The 22,464-nt window shown below is 40.6% G+C and overlaps 1 protein-coding gene across 3 annotated transcripts in view; it reads right to left on the minus strand.

Annotated features, from left to right (window-relative positions):
- LOC104598085 (anaphase-promoting complex subunit 2-like) overlaps positions 1 to 22,464 on the minus strand; it is a 49,252-nt gene that overhangs the window by 20,466 nt on the left and 6,322 nt on the right. The window contains exon 1 of one of the 3 annotated variants that reach the window (XM_088904341.1): positions 9,484 to 12,931. The exons of the other annotated variants lie outside the window; for them this stretch is intronic. Within the exon in view, the coding sequence (XP_088760467.1) occupies positions 9,484 to 9,808 (325 nt within the window). The 5' untranslated portion in view covers positions 9,809 to 12,931. Of the gene's footprint in view, positions 1 to 9,483; positions 12,932 to 22,464 lie in introns of those variants that run through there. 3 annotated transcript variants of the gene reach the window in all.

Genomic DNA, 22,464 nt, shown 5'->3' on the forward strand with positions numbered 1-22,464 from the left:
ACAAAATAGCAAAGAAAACAGTAAGGGGTACTTAGGCTTTTAAACATGCAAAAGTCTCATGCTCTATCACCCCCAACAAATCACAATAGCCCAGGCTGCAGATAAGACAATTTTATTGGGGAATGTGTAAGACAAATAAATCAAGGGGCCTAGGTGGCTTGGGCCAGCCTAAGATTTTTGTAAGGAGTGTTTGGCAGTACTGGACTTGTAAACAATTCTTTTTGCAAAATTATTAAAACTTGATTGTTATGGATCTAAATATATGAAAGCCACAGGCCTATGACAGAATTGGTAACTTGTAGCATCTTAACGGATGAAAGTCTTTGAATTTTTAGCTCAGAAAAAGGCCATTAACTTGTCTTTCCAAAAAAGAAGAGAATAAATTTTTCATTTTATTGGTAACAGAATTGATAAGATTAACCCATGAGAAATATACATGTAGGGAAAGAGTATCCCACACAAACATCAAAACTAACAATAATCCACCCAGGGAATTAGGTCTCAAAAACATTTCGAAGATTTTGTTGTCAAAAGGGTAACTCCACCAGTGTGAGCCAATGTTTTAAATGTGGAGGCATGACATGAGGCATAGTTAAGAGGCGTAACCAGGGGGTTTGGGGGCAAAGCCCCCTAGCTTTCCTTTTCTTTTTTCTTTATTTTTTTCTCTTTCTTTCTTTTTCATTTTTTTTTTTTTGAAGATAAATAGAAAAGAAAATTTATAAAGGAAACAGAATAAAAAGGATACATCAGGGTGACAAGAAATTACCCAATAAAGGAAAAACTGAGACTTTCAACTTAACCCCTAAGACAATTAACCCTGGAAACACCACTGACATCCTGAAAACCCCCACCCTAATTACAGCTACAAGAAACCCAAATCAAATATCACAAGAACCTCCATCCACAGAACACATAGAAGCAAACATAAATAAGCAATCCCACCCAACCCTCCCAGCCCCTACCTTAACACAATGGAAACATCCTTTTTTTCTTTTTTGATCAATAATTTTGAAACTTTTATTGATTAAAATACTTTAGGATACAACAATAAGTTACAAAAGAAATCAGCATAGTAAGCTGACCCAGTACAGAATTACAAAAGTGCCCAAAACATATCTGTTCTTTGAACCCCTTGCTTTGCTAAGCTATCCGCCAAACTGTTGCCAGATCTCCTTACCCATCCCACCTGAATTCACATGTTCCTTGATATCCATTTAAATCTTCTGAATTCATTCTTCAACTTCCATGTCACCCCTTCCCCTTTCTGCAACCATTTTATCACAGTTTTTGAATCTCCCTCGATGATCAGTCTATTGATCCCCAACGCGTTAGCCTTCTCAACCCCATAAACTGCAGCTAGAAACACTGCCCTTGTCACATCACCTACCTCCACAGGAGAGGAGTACAGGGCAATGATGGAACCATTTTCGTCTCTAATGCCCCCCCCCAATACCTGAAGGGCCTGGGTTACCCACACAACTCCCCATCAAAGTTTAGCTTCTTCCAACCCTCTGTTGGAGGGGACCAAGTCTCAACAAACTGTCGTCTCATAGATGTTGAAGCAGCAATAAGTCCCCAAACCCTGAAGAAATCTTCAACCTTGAAAGTTGAAAACAGCTTCAAACTTTTTACCCAATGAGCCACCCTCAATGTTATTGTTTCAACTAAAGCTTCCTTGCATTTTTCTTTACTTTCAAATATCCTATCATTTGTTTCCTCCCAGATGATCCAAAGTATTGCTGCTCTAGTGCACCTCCAAAGAATCCTTCCCCTCCTTGTCATACCACTGATACCATTAGGGTTGAATAAGCCTTCCACCCTGTCAGGAGAGGACCACCTAAGCCCATAAAGGGAAGTAAATCAATTCCAAATAAAACTGACAAAAGGGCAAGATAGAAGGTGGAAAACAGTCTCGCCATTCAATTTACACAGGACACACCAGTTAGGGGACAAGCACCAATTTGGTCTTTTCCTTTGAAGTACATCAAAGGTGTTAATACAACCATGAAAACTTCCCAATAAAAAGCACTAACTTTAGGGGGGATAGGAGGGCACCAAATTTCTTTGACTGGAAAGTGAGAAGACGATTGTGTGGCAACCATCGAATGTAGAAAGGATTTACAGGAAAAGGAACCTTCGGCATTAGGACCCCAAATTCTAGAATCTGACCCACCTTCCCCCAAACAAACTGAACTCAACAATCCTAACAGCTCGAATTAAATCCAAAGTTCCAATTCAACCCTGGAATGTGAGATGATTGGCTTAGGAACTCAGAAATAGGCTTACTTTTGAACCTGGACAGGTCATAAAGAGAAGGAAATTTCTCACCCAAAGGAATATCCCCGACCCACACATCTTCCCAAAATCTGATTTTGCTACCAGATGACAATTCATACCTGATAAAATTTAGGAATGTAGGGAGAACATCATGGATGGCCTTCCAGGGAGCAGCCAAGTTAGCCCTATGGAGACATCTAGCATCCCATCCATTGCTCAACATGCCATGAATGCTTGCAACCACTATGTGCCATAATTTCTCATTTTCTTTTGGAAACCTCCAAAGCCATTTGCTAAGCAAAGCCTGATTCTTGAGTCTAACATTCCCTATTCCCAAACCCCCTTCCTCTTTCAATTTCCTCACCTTTTCCCATCTAACCAAATGATCCTTCTTTTTTTTTCCCAGGCTCCCAGAGAAAATCCCTCATGATTTTTTCAATTTTCCTCACTATCCCTTGTGGCATCCTAAACACTGACATGTAGTACATTGGGAGATTTGCTAAAATAGATTTAATTAGGGTTATTCTCCCCCCCGCAATGAGATATAGTTCCTTTTCCATGCCACCAAATGTTTCTCAATCCTTTCCACTACCAGAGACCAAAAGCTAGCAAATCTAGGGTTATCTCCAAGGGTAAACCCAAACATCCTAACCCAAAAACCCAAATCCATCGTGAAGACATCAAGCTTTACCCATTTCCTCAACACATCCGATGCCTAAAACAGAACTCTTACTTCTTATCTGAAAGGCTTTCTTTATCTTCTTCCCTTTCTTCGTTGGCCCCGCCCAAAATACTCCCAACTTTAATCTAGCAAATACTTTTGAAACTTGCACTGTTTGATTAGTTTTTCGTCTTGTGAATCTTCTTACTACGTTAGGAATTTTCTCCATCATCGAGGGAGCATCCTTGTTAGCATTGATCCTTTCTAATTCAAATATCGCATTCCATAGTTGTCAAGGCGATGCCTAGGCGACAAGGCACCCTTGGAGGCTCGTCTCGCCCAATTGCCAAGCAGTTTTTGTATATTGTCTTATAAAGTACTTCTATATTATTTTTTTTTCAAGATTACAATTATAAAATAGATATTATTAAACAAAAAAAAAATCATTTTTTTGTGTTTATAAACTAATTTATTTTTATTATTTTCTTATTTGTTAGGGTTTAATCAACACAAACATTCTAATTGCTGTATTGAACCCTCAAAAACTTCAAAATCTGAACCAATAAGTAAGAGAAGAACTTAAAATTTTGTCTGATCAACACAAACTTCTTTTCCTATAACAAAAATAAGGGTTCAGCCCCAATATTTTGAATGTTCTTTTCTTTCTTCTTTTTCTTTTCATAAATATGTTGATTTTCTACACTTAAACATGAAGTTTATAATTTTCTTATGAAAATTATGGATAGTTATCAAGGAAAGATGATTATGGAATCTAGGGAACTACCCTAGAATATGTGGTTTTTACCTAAAAAAATTCATCGCCTAGGCGACTAGGCGACAAGGCGCCCCCCTGTTGCCTAGCCTCACCTTGGCGCCTTGAAAACTATGTCGCATTCTTTTCAAAAAAGTGAGTTGCACCCAAATCTTCTCTCTTATAATTCCCCTCCCCCAAGTCTTCATCGTCAACCTTCGACCTCACATTCACCTCAACCTGCTGAGAACCAGAACCAACCACCTTAGTGCTTGAGATGAATATCTCCTTCTCCCTCTCCTTCAACAGTTCTCTAGAATTTTCTTCCATGGTTCCACCTCCCTGAAAGCTTCATTTGCAAAAACCTCCCTCCCAGGAAAAATAAGCCCAAGGTTTTACTAACCTCCACTTTTTTGTTTGACACCATTTCCATAGCCACTACCCTTTCAATTTCGTGAGCCTCATCAATAATTACATCTTCCTCCTCTAAAGCTGAGGCTGCAACATACTCATCGCCATAATCCTTATCATCTTGCAAAGGTCTAGTTCTATATTTTTGTTTCCTTTTGTAAACTCTTGATAAAGACTTTCCTCCCTTTTCACCCTTCTCAACATTCTTCTCTACTTTTTCATTAACATTCTTGAGTTTAGTGTTCTCCAACTCCGGCCCTACTTGAATGTTGTTCTCCTCCCCACTTCTTCTAGGTATCTCCTTCACTGGATTGCTCTTCTTGTTCGGCTTTCCTTCCCCTTCTTCTTCTACTACCTTTTCCATCTTTTTAAGATCATCTTCTCTTGCCCCATCGTCTTCTTCTGTATATCGTATGCTAGCTCTAAACTCTACCCTCTCGTATTTCCTCCTAAGCGCAATCTACTGCATTCCCTTGTTGATGTTTTTTCTTACACAACTAAAACAAGTGATTGTTCCTACATCCCCTTCCTTTACTTTTGATCTCTCCTCCTTTTTAGAATTAATGAATCTTGTAATACACAACACAAACCCATCTTTATCCAGTTGAGAAAACTCAACAACTTTGGAAAAAGTCCTCCCTTCTCTGAATTCTCCCGCTGAAGCTCATCTTTTTCCAAGATCGACCACATCTGAGGAAGACAAAGGATGAGTGGCTAATGAGTTCGCTAAGGCCCAATAACTAAAGTTAGGAAGTTGGGGGCCAATAGTCTCTCGATGAAATCCTTTAAGAGAAGACTCATCGGGATTATCTGGTGAGTTGCTAAAGACCCTTTGAATCCTACCTAGTTTGGATTATCCGCCCTTGTTCATCGACCTGCATTCTTTACTTGTTTTATTGCATAGCCTAATCGGGTCTAACATGGTACCCAATTTTAATAACTTAGCAGCCATTTGTTTCTTGAGATTACTCCTCCCATGTTCAAAACCGTTTAAAAATTCTTTCCTTTCAAAGGAATAATCATTATTCCTCTTTCCCTCCATCCGTTTTTTTTCTATGATTGACCCATTTATCGATTTCTCTTCACACACCATTCTTCCTTCCATTTCTTTGCTACCACGTGGCCTCCGACCTACCACATCATCTTCATCATAAACCTCTCGCCCTTCCCTTAGAATGATGCTTTACGTTCCATTGCAATCCAAACCTTCGTCCAAACTTGACTTGAGAAGACATCAAGAGATCGAGGAACCTCCTATGGCTTAACTTCAACAATTTCAACCATTGCAAATCTAAGGCTCAAGAAATCACAAGAGATGAAGACACCTCCAATCACCATCGCTACCTTCTCTAGAGATGACTTTTTCCAAAATGGGAATCTAAACAATCTAATAGCAAAGGCCCCGTTATGGAACTCCTTACTGTTATAGGAGATTGTCCAGCTTTGTACAAGTACAACACCCAACTCAGTTTCAAAACTGTTGAAGTCCACTACTTTTTCTTCGACAATCAAGAGGGCTTGCCTTTCGTCAAAGGGGAGACCGTAACCCCTGATACCACTTGAAGTTTCTTCTTCAATGCATTCAAAATGATTCCCCAATCGGTTTCCTTCCAAAATCAGCTTTTGTACTCTATTAGCACTACCTAAGATCACCCCATGTTCTTTCTCTTCTTATGGTCCTTCCTTTGCAAGTTCCTGGTTTAAAGGATTTAATGGTTGGCATTGTTTGATTAAATCTAGGATCTTTATAGTCCGATCCGCATAGGTTGGATGCATCCATTTCCTTTTTCACCAAGAACGAATGCAACATCACCCCCATCAGTTTCCATCTGCTACCCTTCTTTCCCTTTGGAAAACACACCAGGTGTTTCTTGTTATACCCAAAAAACTCTAAGACTGCTACAGACCATCCCTTTTGAATTTTTCTTAACTCAGCCTCATATTTCCTTCTTTGTAATTCCAATGAACTTTTCCAGCCCACCTTCTTTAACAAAAACAAAGCTCCATCAATGAAACCATTCAACCATTATGTTGCTTCACCAATTAAAAATATGTAGATTTTCCTTCTTTTCCAGCTTTCAAGTAGATTTTCCCTCTGCTTCTTCCTTTTTTTTCTTTTATGATCAATAACTCTGAAAAAATTTCATTAATTAAAATGCTTTAGGTTACAACAAGTTGCAAAAAAAATCAGCATAGAAGCTGACCCAGGACAGAATTACAAATGTGCCCAAAACATATATGTTCTTTGAACCCCTTGCTTTGCTAAGCTATCAACCAAACTGTTGGCCAATCTCCTAACCCAACCCACCTGAATCAACATATTCCTTGATATCCATTTAAATCTTCTTAAATCATTCTTCAACTGCCATGTCACTCCTTCCCCTTTCTGCAACCATTTTATCACAGTTTTTGAGTCTCCCTCGATGATCAGTCTATTAATCCCCGACTCTTTGGCCTTCTCAACCCCATATACTGCAGCTAGAAACTCTGCCCTTGCCACATCACCCTCCTCCATAGGACCGGAAAACAGAACAATAATGGAACCATTTTCATCTCTAATGGCCCCCCCCCAATACCTGAAGGGCCTGGGTTACCCACACAACTCCCATCAAAATTCAACTTTTTCTAACCATCTGTTGGAGAGGACCAGGTCTCACAAAACTGTCGTCTCATAAATGATGAAGCAGCAATAAGTCCCCAAACCCTGAAAAAGTCTTCAACTTTAAAATCTGAAAACAGCTTTAAGCTTTTTACCCAATGTGCCATCCTCAATGTTATTGTTTCCCTCTGCTTCTTCCTTCTTCCAACAGCAATTTTTTTTTGCTCCAATAGCTAATTCTTCTTTCCATTTTGTTGCAAAGAATAAGAAGCCTTCACCTCTTCACACTCCTATTGTCTCGTCTCCCATGATGACTACTACTTCTCTCCCATAATGTTGCACCCGATTCTTTCTGTCTTTCTTTTTCTTTCCTTTCCCTTCCCTTCCTTTCTTTCTTTATTTTTGTCCCTTTTGTATTAAGTGTGCATGAGGTGTATGCCTTAGGGCATTTTGGAGGCACCTAATTGGAGGAATTCCACCAGGCATACACCTCTTATGCCTTCTAATTTTCTAAAACATTGGTGCGAAACTATCTAACACTGTCATTCCTAAGCTCAAATAAAGGAGTAGGGTTATGTTAGTTTGGCAGCTGGCACTAAAACGTTTGCAAGACTCTCATGGTCATAGGTTCTGATTTGAACATGACCAAAAAATGAGTGTGGTAGAAATTCGCTTAGATGGATGAGTGGTAAAATTGGAAAGCACAAATTGACTGGGGTAGAAATGAAGTCATATTAAGGAACCTAAGAGTAGCTCTAATAAGTGATAAAATGAGAGAAAAATGAAAAGGACTTGGCTGGAAGTAATAAGAAATGATTTAAGCACCCATAATTTAACAATGGCTATGGAACTGAACAGAATGAAATGGCAAAACAATATTCATGTAGCTAACCCCATATAGCCTTTTTTTTGAGAAAAGGTAAATCAAAACCAGAACCCATTTACAACAAGAGACTGTACATTGGGAATATACAAAAAGCCGCCATATATCCACATTTGATACAAAAGAGAACTTTTATCACAAAGCTATCAAAAGATCTTCCTCTATAACAAGGATTTGAAGGCAACCAAGAAATCAGCAAGTCTTTAACTTTTTCCACCACCATATAGTTGGGGCAAGGCTATGATGATGCTGATGATCAACAACAAAAGGGAAAACAGGGTGGAGCTGCACTTGGGGATAGGGTAGGCATAGGGGTTATCAATTACCATGGGGTGACCATTTCTTTGATAATAAAAGTAAATTTATTAAAAGCAAAAGGAGATAATGTATACAAGCAATATATTAGCTTTACAACTCAAGCACCCCACAAGATATACCTCCAACATTCCAATTTTTTTTATCAGTAAACATGTATTTTATTAAAATTCACATTGTAAACAGTTTGTACAACTTGGAGATGGGACTGTTGATCCCCTTTTAATCACTCTATTTTATCCCTCATTACAGTGCAGCCCAAAACAATTGCTATCTCAATGCCCCCTGTTTTGCTAAACCATCAGCTAGCCCATTTGCACTTCTTCAGACCCATTTAAATTTTTTTTGATGAATTTCAGACCCATTTAAATTCAGCCTCAACCTCCTTTGCAATCTTTTCCACTTCCCTAATCATATGTTTAAACGTCCATGGGGTATGGCTGCTGTTTGCTGCCCATGAAATTACTACTTTTGAGTCCCCTTCCACTTCAACATGTCTGTATCCTAGTTGTTTGGCTAGCTTTAACCCTTGTAGTAATGCCAACAGTTCAGCCTTCAGTGAGTTTCCAGTGCCAATCGGTCTTGAGAATATACCCAATATCCTCCTTTCAGAATTTCTGAATACTCCTATTCCTGAGATGCCCGGATTTCCAAAGGAGCTCCGATCAAAATTCAGTTTTACTGTATTGCCTTCTGGTGGTTTCCGTCCAACCTTACTTTATCTCTTACTCTCGAAGACTGCTATTTCGGACCATGTTCTTAGAATGTCTGTGACTGAGAAGACTTGAAAGCTATCCAAGGGTTTTACCAAATGAGCTACTTTCACCTTGATACTATCAATCACTTCCTCTATTGTTCTAATTTTTTCCAAAAAATTCTGTTGTTCCTCTCTTCCCATATTACCCAACAAATTGCTGCCTTTGTTGCTTTCCACATTACCATCCCTCTTTTCTTTCTCTGTATCAAGAATTCATGGTCGAAGAGTCCTGCCACATCTTGAGGGGGAACACACCTACAGCCAAAGAGAGTACAAAAAAATTCCCAAATTCGAAGCACAAAAGAACAAGATATCATTAAATGAGAAAGGGTCTCAACACTTTCCTTACACAAAAAGCATACATGAGGAGAAAGGCAAATGCATGGCCTTTTTTGCAACATATCGCAAGTGTTTACCTTACCAAGGAATATTTCCTAGCAGAAGGCTTGGATCTTTGGGGGAATAGGCTTGCACCAAATTTCTTTCACAGGGAAATCCCCACCTAGGAGGTTGGGGGAAGCAAGTACTTTGAAGAAAGAGGAGCAAGAAAAGAGACTGTCTGAAGAGCCTACCCAAATTCTAGAGTCTTCCAGCGAAGGGTCCAAGTGGATTTGCCCTAGAAGGTCCAACAATCAGATTAAAGACTCACACTCATTTTCCCTTAGTCCCCTTCTGCAGCCCAAATTCCAGTTCACACCATTTGGACAAGGTGTTCCCAACATGGATATAGCTTCCCCCTTGAGGTTAGATAGAGCAAAGAGATTAGGAAATTGATCTTTAAGTGGGGTTTCCCCTAGCCATAGATCTTCCCAAAACAGAATTTTATTACCTTGTCCCACATCGAACCGGATGGAATTGAGGAAAGTAGAGTAGATTTCATGAATTGCTTTCCAAGGAGAAGATGAAGAACTATGAGGGGAAACTTTTGCATCCCAGCCACTTCCATCCACCCCATGAATGCTCTCAATCACTTTGTGCCATAGTCTGTTGCTCTCAAAGGGATACCTCCAAAGCCACTTACCTAGTAGAGTCGTGTTCCTTAAAAGGATGTTCCCAATTCCTAAACCCCCTTGTTCCTTAAGTTTGCTAACCTGCTCCCACTTGATCAGGTGGTCTTTCCTTTCCTCTCCCGAGTCCCAAAGGAAGTCCCTCATATACTTCTCTAAGCACCTTGCTACCCTATAAAGGATTCTAAAGGTTGAAAGGAAATAGGTGGGGAGGTTTGCCAAAGTGGCTCTAATCAAGGTTATTCTTCCACACAAAGAAATATAATTCCTCTTCCAAAGGGCTAACTTCCTATCAAACCTTTCTAAAACCAGTTTCCAAAACCCAACTGACCTAGGATTTCCTCCTAAAGGTAGACCGAGGTAACTGATACGCCAACTTCTGATCTCGCACCCCAAGATCTAGCAAATCTTACTAGTTCTCCTTCCACCAAATTGACCCCTACACTTCCACTTTTGGTCTAATTTATCCTCCTCATCCTTTTCACTCCCACAAAATTATTCAACAGCACCCTCAAAATTTCCACAGCTTCCCTTATTGTTTCCTTCACAAAAAAAGATGGTGATGTCAACAAATTGGAGATGGGTAACAATCACCTAATTTCTACCTACCCTCCAACCTCTAATAAGGCCTTGACCATCAACTTTTGCCACCATTTTTCTTAGCACTTCTGCCACTAGGGTAAACAAGAATGGGGATAGGGGGTCACCTTGCCTAATTCCTATCCTGGCCAGGAAGAAGTCCTTTGATGTACCATTGATTAGGATTGAGTAATGAGCTGAAGTTAAGCATCCTTTAATCCAAGACCTCCATCTAACTCCAAATCCCAGTCTTTCTAGTATTTTTAGGACTTCCCAATTAACCAGGTCATAGGCTTTTTCTAGATCTACTATACAAACCAGCCCCTTTTATCTACCCTTTCTGCTTTCTACGACGCATTCATTGGCCACTAAGATTTGATCCACAATCTGCCTTCCTTCTACAAAAGCACCTTGGAAAGGAGAGATGACCGAGGGTAACACCTTTTTTAGTCTTTCTGATAAGACCTTTGACAGAATTTTGTAAACACTCCCAAATGAGGCTTATTGGACTAAAGTCTTTAGGAGTTTTGGCCTCCCTCTTCTTTGGAATAAAAGTGATAAATGTTGCATTTACTCCTGGTGAAACCTCCCCTTTGGAGAAGAATTCGTTAAAGACTTCCAAGATGTCTGATTTCACCATATCCCAACACTCTTGATAGAAGGCCATGGAGAAACCATCCGGCCCAGGGGCTTTAGATCTGTCCATTGAAAAAATAGCTTCCTTGATTTCTTGTAAAGAAAATCTCCTTTCTAGAGCAAGAGATTGCTCTTCTGACAGAACATCCCCTTCTAACTCTGGCAATTTTGGCAACACTCCATGTGGGCTTGAGAAAATTTCCTTAAATTATTTACAAAAAACCTTGTAATCCCTTGACTTTCTCTTACCACTTATCCCTCACTTCCTCCTCCTCCACACTAAGGATTAAGTTCTTCTTTCTCCTTCAAATTGCAAGAGATTGAAAAAACTTAGTATTTCCATCCCCCTCTAAAAGCCACTGACACCTTCATTTTTGTCTCCAACAAATTTGCTCCTTTCGTAATATATCTTCCAATTTTTGCTTTTGATTCCATCATTCCCCTCTTTCCTATCTAGCTCCTCAATCCTCCCCACCAAGTTATCTTTTATTTCTTCTAACCTTCCAAAATGGGCTTTATTCCAATCTTTTATTTTTTTTCTTTTAGCCTCTTTAGTTTCTTGGCAAAGCCTATCATTTTCAACCTCCCCAAAGGTCTAAATGCCTCCCACCACTTCTTTAGCTTAATCTTAAATACAGGGTCTTCAAACCACATTTTTTTATCAATAACAAGAAACTTTATTAAAGATATGAAACTATGGGAAGCTTAGGTACAAAGGGGAGGTAAAAAGACTTAACTCCCCACCAAAGAATACAAGGAAAGTTCAAAAATTAGCCCAAAAAGTCGAGACCCTATCCACCCCTTGCTTTGCTAACCCATCAGCAAAAGAATTAGCAGTCCTCTTCACCCAGTTGTAATGAACCACAATATCCCTACTCAGCCAGTTAAATTTATTCTTCTCATTATTATAACTCCATAATCCGCTGCCTCCCCCCTTTAGCCGCCTAATCACCACCTCCGAGTCACCTTCAAGAACCAAACATCCGATGTTCAACTCCCTTGCTCTTTGGATACCTTCCAGGGATGCAAGGATCTCAGCCCTAAGAGAGTCTCCTTCCCCAATTGGGCCTGAGAACATAGCAATAATAGCCCCCACCTCATTCCTGAATACTCCCCCAATCCCAGAAGGTCCTGGGTTCCTTATACAACTAGCATCAAAATTCAATTTTATGAACCCAAAAGGAGGAGGGGACCACGAAGGACTACAGGTCCTCTTACAGAGGGCAGAGGAGGCTATCTCCTTCCAATTTCTCACCGCATCAGCCATAGAATAATCTGAGAACAATCCAATAGTTTTCAACCAATGTGCCACCCTTAACAGGATTAGATCTAATAAGTTTCCAATGGTTCTTTCCTAATCTGAAAATATTTGTGAGTTTCTTTCTTCCCATAGAGACTAACACACTGCAGCCCTAATGCTTCTCCACAGTCTTCCCTCTCTTCTTCGGCCATCTGAAAAAAGAGGGAGAGAACGAGCTTTGAACACTTCCAGGGGGAATCCAAACACACCCAAAAAGGGAAAAGACCCACTCCCAAATTGATTTAGCAACCGAACAAGTGACCATAAGGTGGTAACCAGTTTCCCCATCAGCTTTACAGAGAGTACATCTATTAGGAAGTAAACAAGAGTTGGGTCTTTTTTTCTGACGTAGGTCATTTGTGTTAATTCTTTCCAAGAAAATTTCCCAACAAAATACTCCAAATTTCTTTAAAAGGGAAAGACAACCCAATGGAATTAGAAGGCTGAGTTAAAGTCTTGAAAAATGAGGCACAAGAGAAAACACCTGAAGAGGAGGGAACCCAAAATCTGGTGTCCTTAATGGGATCCAAAAAGACATTTTCAAGGATGGCTAACAAAGACAAAATGTGGTCCAAGTCTGTGTCCCTAATTGCCCTTCTCAGCCCTAGGTTCCACCCAAACCCTGAAGGAGAGTCTGAAGGGGTTAAGAAGGAAGAAATGGGTTCATTTTTCAAATCAAAAAGAGCATACAAAGAGGGGAATTGGTCCATTAGAGGTGAGTCCCCGACCCAAAGTTGTTCCCAAAATTTTATTTTATTACCAGAGTTAAGACCATACCTAATACAAGGGGAGAATACTAGCCACAATCTTTGTCCACAACTTGTCTCTTTCCAACGGAAACCTCCATAACCATTTCCCCAACAATGCCATGTTCCTCTTTTTAAGATTCCAATCCCAAGACCTCCTAGCTTTTTACCTCTAGTTACCACCTCCCAACTCACCCTATGGTCCCGCTTCTCCTCTCTAGGCTCTCACAAGAAATCCCTCATAAGCGCTTCCAAAGTGTTAGAGACCTTTGTGGGGATCTTAAACACTGATAGGAAGTTCACAGGAAGATTAGCTAAGGTTGATCTAATCAAAGTGATTCTCCCCCCCAAGGAAAGATAATTTTTCCTCTAAGAGGCAAGCCTTTTCCCAAATCTCTCCACCACTGGGTTCCAAAAGCTTACCTTCTTAGGGTTATCCCCCAGGGGGAGGCCTAGGTAAGCCATCAGCCATTCCGAGGTTGCACACCCTAAGGCATCTGCATACTCTCTAAGCTCTCTCTCCTCTAGATTCACACCCGCCAAACTACTTTTATCCAAATTCACCTTGAGATTGGATACCCACTCAAAGAGTTGTATTGCCAACTTTAGGTTCCGAATCCACTCAATGTCCCCACCTTCACAAAAAAGGATAGTGTCATCTGCGAACTGTAGATGAGTAAGAGGTATCTCCTCCCTTCCTACTCTCCATCCTTTTATTAAATTCCTTGAATCTGCTCTCTGAATCAATCTCCCAAGTACATCAGCAACCAGAGTGAATAGGAAAGGGGATAGTGGATCACCTTGTCTTATTCCTCTCGAGGCAGGGAAGAAATCCACCACAGTTCCATTCACCAAGATAGAGTAGTGGCAACTTCTAATACAACCCCAAATCCAATTACACCAACTATCTCCAAAGCCAAAACTTTTCAACACCTCCAACAAGAAGGACCAATCAACCAAGTCATAAGCCTTCTCCAAGTCCAGTTTACACACCACTTCTTTCTTCTTGGATTTCCTAAAACTCTCCAGACTCTCATTTGCAATCAAGATTTGATCGGTAATTTGTCTTCCCATCACAAAAGAACCTTGGTTAGGTGCAATTATAGAAAAACCTTCTTTAACCTTAGAGACAACACTTTTGCGATTATTTTGTACAAACCGTTCACCAAACTAATAGGTCTGAAGTCCCTTGGTTGTGAAGCCTCTTTCTTCTTAGGAACCAGAACAATGAAAGTGGAGTTCAAGCCTGGGTTGATTATTCCCCTTCTGTGGAACTCCTCAAACACTGACCCAATATCTTCCTCCACAATACCCCAACCATCTTGATAGAAAGCCATTGTGAACCCATCCGGACCTGGAGCTTTTGTTCTATCCATTGAAAAGATTGCTTCCTTTATCTCCTCCAAATCAAATATCCTTTCTAACAACTCTTTGTTTTCTGGACTTAGAGTCGGCCAATCTAAACCCTTCAACCAGATCCTTTCATTTAAAGGCCTTCTTAAAATAGATTTGAAATGGCCAACAAAGGTTTCTGCTATTTCTACCGGGTGGGAAATAATTGTTCCTTCAACTTCCAACTTTGAAATGAAATTCTTCCTTCTTCTACTGTTTGCTACTGAGTGAAAGAACCCGGTGCTTCTATCCCCCTCCTTCAACCACTTGCACCTAGATTTCTGCCTCCAACTTATTTCCTCATTAATCAAAAGATCCTCCAATTGCTTCCTTAAACTCCATCTCCTTTATCTACCTTCTTCTCCAAAAAGACCCCTTCCTTCCTTCATATCCAGCTCTTCTATATGCTCTACCAACACCTGTTTCCTTTCCTCAACTCTCCCAAACTCCAACCTGTTACACTCCTTTGTTTGGGATTTTAAGAACTGAAGCTTTTTATGGAACCTCATTCCTTCCCATTGTACTGGCGGATTATAGCGCTGCAACCATTCCTTGATTTTTTCAATGAAGCCCGGGTGGGTCAACCACATGTTTTCAAACCTAAACAGGGCAGGACCATCACCTCTTAAATCCTCCTTACACATTACTATAGGCCAGTGGTCTGAGGTAAGCCTCAGGAGCACCCTAGATGTTAAGTTACCCCAATGTGCCTCCCAATCTGTAGAAAAGAGAAACTTGTCCAGCTTAGAGCAAATTGGGTTTGATTGGAGGTTGGACCAGGTGAAGGTATTGTTAAGCATTGGGAGTTCTTTAAGCTCAAACGAATCCACAAACTGATTGAAGCTCCTTATACTTGTTGTCACTCTCTATCTAGGGTTATCGGTTTCCTCTATGAGTCTCACTACATTAAAATCCCCTCCCAGACACCACGGTCCTTCCCAAAGGCCCCTAATATCACTCAACTCTTTCCACAGTTTCTTTCTCTGCCTATAGTCATTGAGCCCATAAACATTTGTTAGAACCCATTCGAAACCATCTTCCACCTGCCTAAACTTCAAAAAAACATAATGATCCCCTATCAACTCTAGTCCTATAAGCACATCTTCTTTCCACAGTCACAATACCACCTTAGGACCCCCACGATGAAGCAGCCGCCCACTTAATCCCCTTAGCTCTCCAGACACTTCTCGCCCATCTACAGTCAAAATCCATTCTTTTGGATTCCTGAAGTAATACCACATCTGGATTGAACTTCTTAAACACCTCTTTGATTGTTGCTCTCTTTCTAGCACTACCTAGCCCCCTCACATTCCAACTTATGATTTTCATTACAATTTTGCAAGAAACTACCTTATCACCACCAAAATCTACTTGGGCCCTTTCCTTCTATCCCCTCTGGCCCCAAACTTCTTATCCCCCTCAATATCTCTTTTTAATCTCTCAACCTCACTCAATTTTCTTTTCTTGAACTTTCTATCCTCCTTTTTTCGTAGAAATGCTTTTAAATCATTTGGGTTCTTCAATTTACACCCCAACTTTCCCACAAATTTTGCCACTGAATCTTCCCTACAATTCTCCTTTTTATCTAGCTTTCCAAGCTCTCCACATCTACCCCTCTCCTCATTCCTTTTCTCTCTCTCTCCACTAGGCACTCTTTCTGTCCCATTTGTACCCTCCCTTTGCAATTCATTCCTCTCCACTTCACCCATTACCCTCTCAATGATACGCCATATCCTTTTATCCCTGCCCTGTAATCCCACTATTGTCTCCCCCTCCTCCCCTTGTAATCTCATTGTGGCTTCCTATCAATGGGCCTTTGACTCTTGGTTGGAAAAGGAATCTGGAACAATGGACACAGAACACTCATCAGTAGCACAAACTGAATTTACAGAGTTGTCAGAGTTACCTGGTTCCAACTGAGGGTTGTAGAAAAGGGGCAGAGGAAGGTGGTTGGTTTTCAAACCCTATAAAGAACAATTGGAGCTTTCTGTCTCCTCGGGTTGGAGGGAACTATTCCTCCTCAACTGGTTTACACAAATACCTTTTTCTCTACCCGGTTGTCCACCTCCCTGTGATGTACTCTTGTTCAAATCTGGGTAAGCATGACCTACCACCTTAACGGCTACTTGCAAGGAGCCAAACCATGGTAAAGGCTTGTCCAAAATTGAGCTTTGGTCTACCCTGTTCAAGTTTGCTGGAGTCTCCAAATCTGTCTTCTGTACACCCATCAGATTTTCAAGAAAGAGTTGCTCTAAGTTTAACTCATCTCTGACCTGTCCTGCCTAGGAATCTTCCTGTGTAGAGTCATCCAAACTTGCACAGTCATTTGAAATCCCCTCTTCATCACTCTTTGTGCTGCAACTTATCCAACCGTAGTCTTCATCCTCTCTCTCTCTTCTATTTTACCCCTACTATAGCGTGGGTTTGGGCGATCTTCTACACTGGAAGCCTGCTCACCACAATCCGGATGAAGGTTCCAGCTTAGGGGGCACCTTCCTCTGCCTGTTCGCGATTTCTGATAGCTTGTCCCGCCCCACGTGATGACTTAAGTCGTCATGTGGCCCGTTAAAAGTGGTGAGTGGACCAAAAAATGGTTCGGCCATTCTTACACCTGGCTCAGAAGTGGTGGCCCTGTTAAGATGTGCCGAGTTACAATCTCTTCTGGCCACGTTAGCATAGGAATGGCCACCTAAAACTCTTGAATTTAATTCAAAAAAAAAATGAATTAATTGCTTTTAAAGGAATTAGGAATTAGGCAGTCTTCAAACCACATATTCTCAAATCTAAACGGATAAGGGCCTCCCTTGGGATTTCTTTCTCAATACAAATAGGGCAGTTGTCTGAAGTAACTCTAGGTAACCCTCTTACTATTAAGGATCCCCACATTTCTTCCTAATCAGGAGATATGAGAAATCTGTCCAGTTTGGAGCAGGTTGGGGGGATTGAAAATTTAACCAAGTATAGTCCACCTGAAGCAAGGGGGGGTCTCTTAAATCCAAAGAATCAATTAGCCTATTGAACTTCCTCATGCTAGTAGTAAATCCCTGGTTCGGGTTGTTTGAGTCCCCCAAGTATCTAATGACATTAAAATCACCCCCCACACACCATGGACCCTCCCACAAGCCCCTGATAGCACATAATTCCTCCCAAAAAGCTTCTCGTCTCTGTAAGAATTAGGACCATACACATTTGTTAAGCCCCATTCTCTTTCGTCCAACTTTCTTTTAATTTTTAGAGAGATTGAATACTGACCAATCAATTCTTCCACACAATCCATTTCCTCATTCCTCCATATGGTCAGAATTCCCCTTGAAGCTCCCCACAAGGGTGCATATGACCAGCTCAAACCCCTAGCTCCCCAAATGCTCCTTTATCCACCTTCTAATTAAGCTCTGATAATTTCGTTTCTTGAATCATGATCAAGTCTAGTTTTTCTTTCCTGAATACATTTCTGATTAGCCTTCTCTTCTTGGCACTTCCTAATCCTCTTACATTCCAACTTATTATCTTCATAGTAATGACTTGTCACACCCCTAGGCTGGTATTACTCAACACTCCCCTCTTCTTTTCTTCATACTCATGTTCTCCTCCTTCTCATAATTTATTCAACTCTTAAGCTTCTTAACCTCACTCATTTTCCTTTTCCTTTGCTTACTCTTCTTTCTCAGGTAAACTTTCTTTCCTTCTGCCTTTATACCGACCATCCTAGCTCCTTCTAACCCCTCCTGCCTTCCTTCCTTTGTTCCCTCTAGGGTCTAATTCTAGGTTGGCTTTGTCTGGGTAATGGGTTGGTCTAGCATTAGCACATTCCAAACCTAAGGTTGGGTCAACCACCAAGTTCTTTGGCTCCAAGACTGTGGCACTTCAGATTGAGAGTTCCATAGCAGGTGGGGTTTTGGCAAGACCTGCACAAGTAGCTGAACACATATTAGAAACCTCTTTAGAAGGAAGCAAATGATTAAAAGACATAACAGGATATAAAAGTGTAGGGGTTCCCTGATTCGACAAGTCCAAATCTGTAGAAACCACTAATGTGGTCCCCACCTCTTTCTATTGTACTCGTATACAACTACTAGTTATTTAAGTGTCAATCCACAATTAGTTGTTAGTCTTTTATTAGGACTTTAATTGTTGTCTTTTATTAGGATTTTAATTTTGCCATGTAAGCAGTCTTACCCTTACTTCAAAATTAATATAAATAGAAAGAGGGGGCAGCAGATTAAGCATCCTCTTCTTTTCTGAAATCCTTCCTTCGAAATCTTCTTCTCTTCTTTTCTCTTTCTCCTCTCATTATCTCTCTCATCCTCTTAATTTCCTGTTGATTATACACCACAGCTTGGGCTGCTAGTAGTCTCATACGACTACATGGTATCAAAGCCAACCTAGGAAATCTTATGATAGTCTGACATGGCCGGCTGCATAAGAATTTCCTAGGGTTGGAAAATTTCTAGTAAAAAGGATCATCGGCCGAGTCTTGGAGATTGTTGGTGAAGCATCAGAGGATGACCAGCAATCAGGAAGAGTCAGAAGGAAGAACCCTCAAGATTAGGGTTCAGACTTATCTTTGAAGGTTGCGGCCTGAGTTTTGCTGAAGTAAGTCAATCTTTTCTATTAAAAGGATTACCTTTCCTAGTTATTTCAAAGGTTCGACTGAAAGTTTTTTCCTCCTAAACTGTTCTTGATACATTAAAAGAATAGTTTTTTGGTTACTTTAAGAGGTGCAACTGAACTGGTTGTGTTCTTGGTTTGTTTCTTGACCTTTGAATAGTTTTTTAGTTTCAGCCTTGCACTCTCAGCCCTGCACTCTAAGTTGTACTTGGAAGGTTATCTTTTTTGGGTGGATTTCCAACCTAGAAGGATAAAGTAGGTTCGACTGATAGCAAATTCTAGGTGTAATTACCCAGTCTCAGGGATACAAAAGGCATTTGTTAATCTTTTCTTGACAAAGAATGGAGTTTAAGAGCCAAGGGGAAAACTATTTAGAGGTTGGTGGTGCTGGTAGCATACCTGAGGATAGTTTTCAGATTACCACTATAAAATTTGATGGGTCAATCTACCTAGAGTGGGCCCAATCAGCCATGATGGCTATTGGGGGTAGAGGAAAGCTAAGTTATTTACTGGGAGATGTCAAGAAACCAGCCAAGGAGGACCAAATATATACCAAATGGGTTCAGGAGAACTATTTGGTTATGACATGACTGTGTAACTCCATGCAACCACATATCAGCCAAAATTATTTATGGGCAAAAACAGCTAAAGAAATTTGGGATATCATGAAAGAAACCTACTCCCAACCCCTCAATGTTGCTAGGGCCTATGAGCTAAAATGTAAGGTGAATAACCTTAAGCAAGGAGAGAAGCCAGTCTCGATTTATTTTTCCACCTTGAAATCCTTGTGGCATGAGATTGATCACTTAGAAACAATTGAATGGGAAAGCCAGAAGGATGCACAGACCTACAGAAAGCATGTTGAAACCAATAGGGTATTTGAGTTTCTAGCTGGTCTGAACTCTGAGTATGACATTCTGAGACAACAGCTTCTAACAAGAGACAGTGTGACTCTATCACAAGCTTACTCTCTAGTGCACAGTGAAGAAAGTAGAAGGAAAGTTATGTTACAGCATTTGCCACTTGAATCAGCCTTGGCAGCAACTAAACCCAAGTTTGGGGGGATAAAGAGAGAGATATGAAGAAGAAAGACAAGAATGACCTAATATGTGAACATTGCAAGAAACCTAAGCATACCAAAGAAACCTGTTGGAAGCTGCATCCTCATCTAGTTCCCACAAAACTCAGGAACAAAAAGGGGAATGCTAATACAGTTGTTACTACTGATTGTGCAACCTCATCAGGTACAAGAGCAGCACCACTAGACACTCTAGCTGTTGTTCGAGCTGCCTTGACTCAGTTGGAAAAAGAGGTTGGTAATTCAGCATCATCATCTCAGCCAGTCACAACATCAGCTCCTCCCACCTCAGCATTTGCTCATTCAAGTACACAGGCCTCAGCTTATCATGCTTCAACTCCAGGTAACACTGAACATTGTTGGGTAATAGACTCAGGTGCATCTGATCATATGACTAGTTTGCTTTGGCATAACCAATTGGGTCATTTATCCTTTAAGTCTTTGAAAATCTTGTTTCCTAGTTTATTTGAATCTATCCAGATGTCCAGTTTAAAGTGTGAAAGTTGTGAGCTTGCAAAGCATTGTAGAACAACCTATTCATTACGTAATAAGAGAAGTAGTGTTCCTTTTGACATTGTGCATACCAATGTTTGAGGACCATATCACATCACTGCTATGGGGGGGTACAGATACTTCTTGTTGTTTGTTGATGACTACACCCGGTTTTCTTGGGTCTACTTGATGCATTCTCGAGATGAGGTCCCTACCCTAACCCAGACCTTTCATCAGATGATTCTAGCCCAGTTTGGGGTAAAAATCAAAATTTTCAGATCCAATAATGCGAGAGAATACTTTAAAACATCACTATCCTCTTATTTTCTTGACCATGGGATTATCCATTAGAGTACCTGCCCTTATACCCCTTAGCAGAATGGGTGGCTGAGAGAAAGAATAGGCACATATTGGAAGTAGCTAGAAGTACCATATTCAACTCCAATGTGCCTATACATTTCTGGGGAGATGCCATTCTCACAGTTGTGTATCTCACCAACCGAATTCCTTCACGGGTTCTTGACATGAAACCCCCATTCACTCTTTTAGATCCTGATAAAGAATTGTTTCCTGTCTCTCTTAAAACCTTTGGTTGTACCTGCTTCGTCCAAACTCTTGGCCCTCACTGTTCCAAATTTGACCCTAAAGCCTCAAAATGTACTTTCCTTGGTTATGCACAAACTCAAAAGGGATACTACTGCTACGAACCTGCTTTAGGAAAGAGATTTGTATCCATGGATGTTACTTTCTTTGAGTATGTACCTTATTACTCTAGGGTTTCTTCTCAGAGGGAGAGTAGTACGGTTGGGGTTAACACATCAGAAGTCCCTTTACCTGTTCCATTGAGTGAAGAGGGGTGTAATGGGGAGGGTTGTCAAAAATGTCAAGATTTGAGAGTTTATCACAAATGATGGAGGTAGGTTGATTTCGGTCATCAACAGTCCAGGCCAGCCCCAATTCCTTCTGAAGATCCAGATCCAAGTACTATATCTCTTCCAGCTCCCATTACAGATGAGCCTTCTACTGTTGAGCCTTCTCCATCTTCTGAGCCCTCACTTCCATTGAATGACCTTGACCTTCCCATTGCAGTCCGTAAAGGCAAACGTCGTTGCACCTCATCCACAGCCCACCGTATCTCACAATTCTTGTCCTATGATCACCTGTCTCCCTCTTAAAAGTCCTTTCTTACATCAATTGTTGATATTCCCATTCCCAGAACAGTACAGGAAGCCCTGACCATTCCTGAGTAGAAAGATGCAATGAAGGTAGAAATGGATGCCCTTTTGAAACAATACCTAGGAGCTAGTTGATCAACCCAAAGGGAAGAAACCAGTTGGATGTAGATGGGTGTTTACTGTGAAACATAATGTTGATGGTTCCATTGAAAGGTATAAGGCCCGGTTAGTTGCAAAGGGATTTACTTAGATTTATAGTATAGATTACTTGGAGACTTTTGCACCAATAGCAAAAATGACCACTATCAGAGTGTAATTATCTCTTGCAGCCAGTTACTCTTGGCCCTTGTTCCAAATGGATATTAAAAATGCCTTCCTCAATGGAGACTTGCAAGAAGAAGTGTACATGCAACTACCTCCTGGTTTTTATAGTACAGAGACAGGTAAGAAGGTTTGTCGGTTGAATAAAGCTTTGTATGGACTAAAACAATCCCCCAGAGCTTGGTTTGATAGATTCAAACAAGCCCTTGAAAAGTTTGGCTATGTGCAGAGGCTCAATCAAATCACACTTTGATTATTAAGAAAGTTGATACTTCCTTAACTCTACTTGTTGTATATGTGGATGACATTGTAGTAACAGGGAGTGATAACAGTTTAATTGAGTCTCTTAAGAAACTTCTCCATCAAGAATTTGAGGTAAAGGACCTGGGAGAGTTACGATATTTCTTGGGTATTGAGGTAGCTCGGTCCAAGCATGGAATCTTTGTTTCTCAAATGAAGTATGTCCTTGATTTCTT

Source organism: Nelumbo nucifera, chromosome 4 (assembly GCF_055504915.1).
Source record: "Nelumbo nucifera cultivar China Antique chromosome 4, China Antique-T2T, whole genome shotgun sequence".
Classification (NCBI taxonomy): Eukaryota; Viridiplantae; Streptophyta; class Magnoliopsida; order Proteales; family Nelumbonaceae; genus Nelumbo; species Nelumbo nucifera.